We start from the raw sequence: 10,668 nt of genomic DNA on the forward strand, positions 1-10,668 counted from the left end.
TTTTGGACAGAGCCAGATTAGCTGTTAAACCGGTTCTAGTCTTTATGGGAAGCTAAGCTAACTGCCTGTAGGCTCTAGCTTTATATTAACCACACAGACATACAAACAATATGCATTTTCTAATCTAATCTAACCCTTAAACAGAAATCAAATAAATTCATTTACCAAAACTATTTCTTTGACAAACATAAACTCTGGTCTCTTATAAGGTGAAAAACCATATATATCATGGATAGCAAGAATTTGAGGGTTTTTTTGAGTTTCATGTAAATACACAGTTTATCATGTAGAAGAAGAAGTATTTTATTTTCAGCCAAAGTAATAAACTACCCATCCTCATGTCATAAATCACTGTTACACATACATTATTCTGTTAACATTGTGCCCCAAACTAATGGATTGTTTTTAATTTTAGCGAATGGGCCGTTAAGTTCTCAATGATTGATCTGTTGGAACTTGGATGTAATGCTTTGTAACTTCATAGTATTAGCAGTCCATCAAAGTTGTACATCCTTTGGGTGAAGCACTGTGTCACAGGCCGAGATTATTCACACTTAATATAATTATATATATATAACATAATCTTGTAATTTGTCACTCCATCGTCTTCACTGCCTCATCAGCCTCCAGCTCAGCAGCTGACACCTCCTCCCGTTTCTCCTCCTCTGCTGCAGGATCTGAGTACAGGTTGGAGGTGTTGCCATCTTTCCATGTGAGCACGATGTTTCCTGCTTTGAGCTCGCTCACTTCCCCATTGGATGAGGAGGGTAAGTTTCCGTGCAGCAGCATGTCACGTAACAGTGATGATTTGCGGCTGCTGTCGTCTCTGTGTGGTGAAACGACCAACATCTCCTCACCTTCGCTCTTCTGAGCCCTAGCAGCTGCTGCTTTGTACTTAGCAATCTTTTTTCTGTTCCTGAATGAAAAAAGACAAGAAACTATGTCTCTCAGCAGCCTTTAAAAATATCAATGTTATACATTTTCCCCACAAGTGTTGCTATGAAAATGTCGTATAACTTTAGGTCATACTTGCTGGCCATGGCTCCCATTCCCAGCAGCAGAAAACCAATAAGAAGACAGACGAAGGCCAGTCCCAGCAGCACAAACTTCCATGTGGTCGCTGCAACCGGAAGAAGACGACACTCTGGTAAACGTGCAGCTCATATAATAATATTAATGTAGTGTTTCACAATAAATAACACAAAACAACAGCAAGAGGCTACAAGAGACAGGTAGCACATGTGTACGAGTATCCTGCTTATGATCAAGTTTTGGAGGATCCTGAGGAGAAAGAGGAGATGTAATTTTAAGAACTGTAATGAGGCAATCGAACTTTGTTCTGTAAAAAACGTACTGGGCACCAATTATAATTTAAAGCAGAGTATTTTTATGAATCTTCAGGGGATGTTTTACTTTGGCGGAAAAGGCTGTGGGTCTGTTCTTCAAACATGGCTTAAAGGGATAGTTTAGGATTTTTTAAGTAAGTATAAGGTAGTCAGTGTATTACCTGCAGTATAGATGGAAGTCAGAGAATCAGCATTTTGGAGAAGCAGAGACTTGTACTGGCATGGAAGCTAAGCAATGTACCACTGTGGACAGGGTCAGCAGAAAAACATATTTAAGCCACCTAAATGAAAAGGGACTGACAGCTGATCTCTGGCGGCATTATACAGTATGTGTCCAAGTTACGCTGATGCATTGGAATACGAAAGTTTTATAGTTGAGAAAATGTAGTTCCAAGGGAAATGGCTGTTTGACGGTAAGGTAAAGCGCTGAAAATATTCTAAATATAGCGTACACTGGAACTGATATAAAAAACATTTTTTTGGTGGGCGCCATTTGAAAAATCCCATACTATCCCTTTAACTAATCCAGTGTTGGTAGAAAAAAAAACAGTACAGCAATGAGGTGAAGAAGAAGCCGCACAAATCTTAGTTGGACAAGCGACACAAAGGTGAGATTTATGATTTATCAGAATTGTTTTAAACAGCTCCAGAACCTTAAAGAACTGAAACATCCAGACTTATCCATGTATTACCAACAAGATCCAGACTTCAGTGGTCTTTCTGAGGATCTGAGATGAGTGCTGAGCGCTCAGCCTCACTGGAAACTGACAGGTCAGAAATGTATCGTGAGTCTGAAACCACCAAGTGACGCTTCCTGTCTGGCAGGTTGCTACCAGGCATTCAGTGCTCTTTTTTATTAGCACCAGCTGAGATCCTGCAGAAGCTGCAGCATTTGGATTGGTCTGGAGTGATGAGAGGGATTTCTGACACACTACATTTTTATGTGGATGAAGCGCTTTAGGAGCAGCAGCAGCACCACCACCTACGGTCCTCTGTGCGATAGTACCAGCGGAGGTACTCTCTCTCTTCCTCCGTCATGGTCCTCAGCTCGCCAGTCTGCTCCTCTGCAGCCTCAAATTCTTCTGGGTCATCAGACGCCCTTCTGGATCCTGGAGTAAGAACAAGCACACAATATTAATGGAATATAGAAATCAAATTTAAATGCAGTGCCTGCCAGCCTGAGTCACCTGTTCTGTTCCTGTAATCCTCGTTGACTTACTGAGTTTTTCCTGGCAGATGTCCCCCTCATCCAGAGATCTCCACTTTGAGTGTTTGCTGTCATGTGTGAGAATGACACGCTGGCCATTTATTGACAGCAGCAGTGACGTGTTCCTGCTGATAAGTCTGTCCCTGTCACAGTCCCACACTAACGCTGCATCGTTCACTTCAGGCCCCTGGCAGGCCCGGGTCTGGACTGGCTCTCTCTGCAGGGCAGACAAACATCTGGATGATGTGACACACATCAGCATGCCATGATCGATCCAGATCCACTGCTGAGACTCTGAGTCCAGGTTGCACTTCTTCAGCAGGACTTCACCTGTAGCTGCCGAATCCTCCAGACAAAGGCTGCACTGGGTGTTGTGGATCATGAATGCCCTCGCCCCTGCAGGTGTTATGTCAGGTCAGGTTTAAATTAAATGCTGTTAATATAGAAATCAGTTAACTTACCTGGATAATAACTCACCTAACAGGAGGGGAAACAGTGAGATCCAGGCACCCAACATATCTAAAGAGGATGGAGTATTGTTGTTAGAAATCACAGCAATTTCAACCTTTTCATAAAAAGCAGTGATTTGAGGAAAGTGAGGTTATTTTTACTGTGAGTGACATGATGCCGTCTGTATTATACCAGTTGCTTCACACATGATTTTCTCTAAAATATATCCAGTTTCTTGAAGTCAGCAGAAAAAAAACAACAACAAAAAGGGTAGAGCAGTAGCCTCTATGTAGCCTAAGGCCAAAGTCAGGGCAAAATAAATGCGAGTCACAGTGTTCAGTCCTGCTCAGTCTGTGGTCACAGGGAAGCGGCTGACCTCAGTTCCGTTGCTCCCTCACCCCACTTAGGTTCTTGTGCCACCCCAGGCATGAAAATCTCCTCCTCCCAGTAGTCCAAAGCTCCAACAGTCCCAGTCTGGGGAGTGAACTTAGCTAAAGGAACGCCATCTGCACGGCAGAGCCTACTAGCTAATGGCAGCTGTAGAGGCAGAGCAGCCAAAGGACATCAGAGGGAAAAAACAGAAAATATTTTCTCCATAAAATATGATCCAGTTTCACCAAAATCAGTCCATGAAGTTATTAAGTTGTGTTTTTGTACAGTAATCAATGAGACCCAGTCCTCAGAAACAATGGTTTGAGGGGGCGAACACCTAAAGACGCACCACTGCTAACTAACTAACTAATGAATCTTATTTCTGTGCCGCTGAAAGTTTAAGAGTAATTGATGGGTGGCCGTCATGATGTTATTGGTTGATAGGTTCAAGCTTATTAAGCACAAGTCATATTTTGTTTTACTGGAGGAAAACACGATTGTTTTTTTGATATAACAATACAAATTTGACATTGATTTTCTTTTTGGCATATTGTTAAATAGGTGGGTAATAAAATCAGGGATACAAGGGTTAAAAAGGCAAATTTCATTTTATCTTGATTTTAAATGACTTCACGGCCTTGCTGCAGAGTACATCGCTGAGCTGAACAGATCACTGTGTTCTGCTCACTCTCACAGTGATGAGCTTTTAGTTCACAAACCCTCAGTATTGTAGCCTACTGTATTTTACCTTATCTGCAATTTTGACCTCTGATAAGCAGATTTAATATTTTAGAATATAAAATAAATAACACTATTATAACGCACATGAATGTGTTTAAACCGAAGACCACAAAGGAAACATAAATGTTTGAATTTTGTGGGGCCAGTATTGTAGTTTCTTCAAATGTGTGTTGGAATATTTGAAACTGTTTACTTAGATCTGGGAATGTGCACAAGAATGTGTATATCTGAATAAGATTTGTACGTGTGCAAATATGTATGCAAATGACCTTGTATTCATGAAATTCATAAAAGTGGAGGTATTTATTCAGAATTCTTCAGTTCCACATCAAGTACAGTATGCCTCTCTATGCCTCTCTCTTAAGTCTGCATTACTTGCTCTGGAACTGTTTGTGATATTCACTGGTGAGGACAGAAAGGATAAGCAAAATAATAAATCTTTCCCTTCAATTAAACCATTCTATTGCTATACCATATAACACACATCAATCCATTCTGTAACATATTGCACTCCACCATGCTAGCAGAATACTGTACAATGCTTTACTGTGTCGAATCATGTCGCAAGATACCACATGCCCTGAAATTAGGACCACTATTAATAGAGTTAGTGACTTATACTCACTTCTATGATGCTCCGTCTCTGGCTGAGATGAGAAGGAGGGAAAGTCTAAGAGTTCAGCAGTCAGAAAGATGAAAGAAAACCCAAAAGCTTTCCAAAGTTCACAGGGAGGAGCCTGCAGATCTTTTCATTACTCTGCACTTACACTGAATTGCCATCATAAGCAGAGAGATTATACTGGATATGACATTATGTGCTTATTTATCAAGGACAGTCTGAAAGGAAGTTGTTTAGTGTCCTCTGTGAGTTGTTCAGATGTTTCATATATTTGTACCATCTACATGTGATATTAAATATACAGGAACTGCAGAGCCATTGAAACAAAGTTCAGTCCTTTGACCTTGTTGCTTGGTTACTGTTTAGACAGCCTCGCAGTAACCTTGTCTTTTCTGTTTGGGAGATTACATGACTCACTGGTCAAACACCCACACAAACACACACTGAGAGTGCTGTTACTTTTGGTTGTTAAAGTTTTTATTTTTATAGCAGAGGTGTGGAGAGGTAAATAACCTCTGTGTCACTGCAAGAAAGAGGACATATTTCTATCTGTTGTTTGGAGCCAGTTATTCTAAATATGAGAACCTGTGACTGTTACAATTAACAAGTAAGACTGGTATGCTACGCAGATCACAATAAATGCATAAACATGTTCTGTATTTATACCCTTTTCTTTACACTTCAAACGTCCAGCTGTTAACCAACACAGTGATCATTGTTCCTACTCCCTCTGCTGGACACTTTGACTTACTGCATGATGAAGTCTGGCGATTTTACATTGACTGTCGCTGCATTTATTAACAGTAAAAAGATCAGATTAAAATGCTTCCCATCACAATGTTTACAAGAATCGTTCTAACACAACGGCCTTCATTTGTCTTGTAAAAGGATTCATTAACAAAGTAAAAATATAAAAAAAGTATAAATCAATGCGCACCGATACGATAATCGATGGGTACCGAATTTGGTTCAGAGTCAGCAAAGGCAAACTGTGTGACCTATAGAAAGGTTGTAGTGATTTCATTTTTATATCCTTTTAGCGTAATTATTTTACCCCAAGAAAATTCCATAGCTCTCACAAACAGTAATACCTAAAAAATGCAGGTACTCTGCACTCTGCCCTTGGATAATCTTCATGGAAGGGTAAAATGTAGTGTGTACCAATAAAATGTGTTCATCATCTATACAGATGTGGGACAAATGAAAGGAAAAAGCTGAATAAAAGAGTGAATAATTAGCACATTCAATGACATACACAACACTGCCTAATTACATGACAAATCTCTTTTAAAGGTGTGTCCTTGTCCAAGAACAATTTTGATCATTTAGCTTTTGGAATTAAATACATCTTTGTTTTACCAAATCATGTGACATTCACGTTAGTCAAAAGCTGACATGGCAACTACTGACAGCTTGTTATCTTTAGCAGAGGGTTATCGCCCCCCCGCCCTCGGCACGTAGTAGTAAAATGACCTTAGACATTAGCAGGAACAAGCAATGCTCTCTTCTTCCATAAAGAGAAGGCCATCCTACATTCTGCTGGAATGTACCACATAACGAAGCAATGCACCAACAGAGACAGAAGAAGACTGCTTGCAAGTAAACATGGAAGTAAACAATGCAGGATTTCAAATATTCAATAAATCAGCTCTGCAAATATTTAATGATGGTCTGTTCACCCCACTGCCATCTGGTTCGGCAGCATGGAAGTATATGTTGCACTGACCACAAAAGAGTTGAGCGAGTGCAATAGATATTCTGAGCGCTAGCCAGTCTGCAAGTCAACCTTTGATAGCTCAAAGAAAGGATTCATAAGCGCAGAATCAGATGTGTGTGAGGAGGACAGAATTGTGAATGTCAGATTATTTGAGAATGAAGATGTATTGAATAACTACATTTAAGCAGCAATAGAGATTATTATGCTTGTAATGATCAAAGCTGTTCGTCTGCAGGGTTGTGGGGTAACGGATTACATGTAACGGCGTTACGTAATCAAGATACAAAAAAAAGTAACTGTATTTCATTACAGTACAGAAAATAAAGACGTACTCAGATTACAGGTCCGTTTTGAAAAATCGGGAAGTACTCAGAGGGATTACTTTCAGCACAAAGTTTCCATGAAACAGAAAACACGGAGCTATCGGGCACCACACCCCGCCATCATTCCCTGCTGGGTCCCCCCTGTCCTGAAAATCTCCAGAGCTTGAGTAAAGGTAGACACCTTTATACGGTCTATGGTAAACACTAGGGTTTCCACTTTCAATGCAGAAAAATAAGAGACGACTACCGCAGCGGGCGCCACACCACTCAGGGGCCCGCCAACCACAGGCACATGCACTCAGTCTCTCTCTATCACAACTCTGCAGTCTAGTATATTGTCAGAATTGAATACACAGCTATGACAATAATAAACATAGGCCAACAATGTGTGACAGTAAGACCACAAAAAAAACAATTGCATGCTCCCTCAAAACTTGCGACATCTGTGGCATTGTGCTGTGTGATGGAACTGCATTTTTGAGTGGCCTTTTATTGTGGCCAGCCTAATGGTGCTGTCAGACCAAAAGCGAAGCGAGCGTTTGGGGCGGTCAGTTTACATACAAAGTAGAGCCGCGATTTCCTGTCGGGCGGCGCGAAGCGACGCGAAGGGGGCGGGGCCGGCTTACCTTCACTGGAGCTTGTCAGCAGCTAGCCTTCATGCACATCCGGTTCCACTGTTGTTGTTAACGAAACTGGACATTACTTGGAGAAAAGAAAGCGAGGAAGTTGAACTACCTGGTGAGTTCAGAAAACATGTCTGTAACTTTATTCCAGCTATCATTTACTTTACTTTACTTTACTTTACTTTACTTTACTGTGACCAAGTTAGCATAGATTAGCCCTGATTGATCCAAACTCCATTCAGAAAACAAACATTTTAGAAGTTGTTGTCCTGCTGTCTTGCTGACAGACCTGACAAAGCATGAATTCACATGTTTAACAAATCTGCATCATGTTTCAATTATTTCGGCATCAGTTTAATCCGTTTATTGCTATTTACTCACAGCAAAATGTTTACTTTGGGTTCATACAGCTGTAGTAATGGCAAGTTGTGTTTATTCATGTTATCGTGTTAAAATCGCCTTCTCGCGTTGTGTGTGAACACAAGTGAGGAAAGCATCACGATTGGAAAATTCACGGTTGGTCTGAATGCCGCATTAGGCACACCTGTGCAATCCCCATGTCTGATCAGCATCTTGATATGCCACACGTGTGAGGTGGATTGATTATTTCAGCAAAGGAGAAGTGCTCACTAACACAAATTTTGAAAGATTTGTGAACAGTATTTGAGAGAAATAGGCCTTTTGTGTAAATAGAGATCTTTGAGTTCAGCTCATGATGAATGGGGGCAAAAACAAGTGTTGCGTTTATAATTTTGTTCAGTGTATAAAAGTACTTTACGAGCACTGACCCTTATGTTTTTTAACTACTACTACTACTACTACTACAACAAACTCATAAAATTCTAAATATACCTACTCAAAACGCTTAAAAAGGTGAACACAGTGTGAAATCACTTTAATATGTACACATTACAGATATAATAAATTACAATTAGCTGGTTAAAAGCCTGGGGAACATGTGATAGGTTTATGTTACTAGATTGCCTATCATTTATTTCTCTGACTTTTTAACAGTGAGGTTGCTAAGAACTTCACAAGCAAAAAGCCAAAATAAACGCTATTTAGCTATATGCATATGTTAGCTTTTTACCTCAGACTTTCTGCTAGTGGAGTTGCTTGTTGGCAACAGCTTGATTACAGTCAGAAGCCCCATAGCCGGATTGGCTATGGGGCTTCTGACTGTAATCAAGCTGTCTGTATACTGTCTATGATCTGTTTCTGGGGGCTAATTTCTGCAGCCCTCCAATAATGCAGCCCAAAGCTTTGTATCACTCTGTTCTTTATGTATTATTTATTCTTCACAGAAACAGAAACAGAAACCCATATTTCTGTTTGCTATTAATCTACCTGCTACTTTAGATTATGTGTTTATTTCATTCTGTATACCTCTGTCAAAACAATACCTTTCTACCTGTTCTAGAAAATCGTCTTACTCCACATTTCCATATTTTCAATTTTCGCCCTAGTTTTTATTTGTTAAGAACAAAGTGTGTGCTTTTGTGTGTTTGAACAGTGGGATTGTGGCAGTAGTCATTCTAATCTACCACCTCAGTGTGAGCTGCAGAAAGGTGAGACATTTCTTAGGTCAGGGTGTTGGGAGAGGAGAAGAGTGACTGGGGACTGAATGTGAGGGTGTTGTTTAAACATGTTCATACACATTTTGAACTGTATATGTCTGCGTGTATGTTTTGTGTGATGAGATGTTTGCCTTTGTGACCTAAGGCTTAGGCGAACTCAGCAACGTGAAACCAGAAACTGCTGTGCCTTCATCTTTACTGAGACCTAACTGCACCACAACATGCCAGATCAAGCTATTGCACTTGATTGGCAGAGAGTGTTCCTCTCTGACAGATCACAAGACTCTATGTTAACATCAAGGATCCTTGGTGCTCAAACACAGTAAGAGTGGGTAGACAATCTTGACCACATTACATTCCTCTGGATGCAAATGTAAAAAATGCACTACAGACACTGTCATCAGCTATCACATGACAAAAACAATCGGATGGTATCCAAAGAGGGTAAAATCAAGAGTAACTGGACTTGATTGAAGTTACTAGAAGACGTTTTGTCCCTCATCTGAAAGAGACTGACTGGTAGGGAAACTCAACTATTTAACCTTTGTGGGGCTGTTTGCCTATATCATCAATACCGCTGGTTCGTTAGTGCTCCTGGCTGTTGTCACAACAGTTCTTATGGTCGTTAGAGCCACCCAACAACCATTGTTGGCGTCTTTACCTGAGGCCAAGTGATTGTTAAGTTTCCTGGGAGTCTGCGTAAAAGTAATCTCTATGTGTAATCCCTGATTTTACAAAATTAACCTGTACTGTAACAGAATACAGTTGCTATTTTGTGTATCCTGATTACATAACACTGTTACATGTAATCCGTTACTACACAGCCCACTAGGGAATGCAATACCTTGGCCCATGTTTATGTGAAGATTCGTGGCAGCTACAAAACCCTCCATTTTGGTCTATCACACCACATTTCTCTGCTTCTCCTGCCACACCCAGCTGATTAAAAGGGTCAAACCAACAAGTGTGGACAGATGGGGCTAGCTTGCACAGGACTGTGTTGAGTGCACAAACTGGCATATGTTCAGACAGACTGCCAACCAATAGAACTACATCAATCTTGAGGAATACACCGCATCAGTGACATTGTACATCGTCGAATGTGTTGATGATGTGGTGTTCACTAAGACAATAGAATCATTCCCCAACCAGAAAAGAAGAACCTGTAGTCGGCTGATGGGAATGGCCTGCCCGATCGGAACTTGAGTGGTGCTTTGTGATTTGACTTCTGTGCTGTTCATGGATCGGTCACAAACACCATGTTCAAGCATATAGTGGTTCATAAGTGTACTTGGTATCAGAACACCTTAAGTGCAATTTATACTTCTCCGTCAAATCGACAGCATAGCTTCTGCGTAGCCCCCTACCCTATGCCGTCACCTACGCCGTAGCCTGATGTGCACCTCCTCAAAAATGTAACTAAACATAGAGTCGACGCGGACTGTAAGCTCTGTGATTGGTCGGCTGGGTAGCCTCGCAATGCCTCTGAGCCGACAGGAAGTGCCCGTGCTTTGTAGTAACTTTTACTAGCTAACAGCGGCTGTAACACGGTGGATCAATATATTTGACCGTCACAACCCGAGCGAAATGACTCGTTTCACTCTCAGAATGTGATCAATTCGGTCGATAACATTTGAAAAGTCTACACCAGCCGCACGTTTACAATTTTACCCCAGAGGGCTAAACCGGAAGT

The 10,668-nt window shown here is 40.9% G+C and overlaps 1 protein-coding gene across 4 annotated transcripts; it reads right to left on the bottom strand.

Annotated features, from left to right (window-relative positions):
- Positions 1-282: 282 nt before the first annotated feature.
- On the bottom strand, positions 283-4,954 carry si:cabz01068815.1 (solute carrier family 51 subunit beta). 4 transcript variants are annotated; one of them, XM_038702071.1, is made up of 7 exons: positions 4,742-4,954; positions 3,402-3,540; positions 3,031-3,072; positions 2,566-2,949; positions 2,333-2,455; positions 1,030-1,120; positions 283-916 (listed from the first exon to the last, which is right to left on the bottom strand). In XM_038702071.1, exons 2-7 carry the CDS (start codon positions 3,430-3,432, stop codon positions 595-597), a joined length of 993 nt encoding a protein of 330 aa, XP_038557999.1. In that variant the 5' UTR covers positions 3,433-3,540; positions 4,742-4,954; the 3' UTR covers positions 283-594. The 4 variants fall into 4 exon arrangements, with proteins under 4 accessions (XP_038557999.1, XP_038558001.1, XP_038558003.1 ...); XM_038702073.1 differs by lacking the exon at positions 3,402-3,540 and having other exon boundaries at positions 4,742-4,948; XM_038702075.1 differs by lacking the exon at positions 4,742-4,954 and having other exon boundaries at positions 3,380-3,522.
- Positions 4,955-10,668: the final 5,714 nt, after the last annotated feature.

Source organism: Micropterus salmoides, unplaced genomic scaffold (assembly GCF_014851395.1).
Source record: "Micropterus salmoides isolate LMB-PRFRI ecotype aquatic unplaced genomic scaffold, ASM1485139v1 Ms_hic_scaffold_6, whole genome shotgun sequence".
Taxonomy (NCBI): Eukaryota; Metazoa; Chordata; class Actinopteri; order Centrarchiformes; family Centrarchidae; genus Micropterus; species Micropterus salmoides.

Coding starts and splice junctions, on each gene's coding strand:
- si:cabz01068815.1 (XM_038702071.1), bottom strand. CDS start 3,432: ATGCCTGGGGTGGCACAAGAACCTAAGTGGG. Junction 3,073..3,401: donor GGCACAAGAACCTAAGTGGG/GTGAGGGAGCAA, acceptor CATCCTCTTTAG/ATATGTTGGGTGCCTGGATC. Junction 2,456..2,565: donor CATCTGCCAGGAAAAACTCA/GTAAGTCAACGA, acceptor TTCTTACTCCAG/GATCCAGAAGGGCGTCTGAT.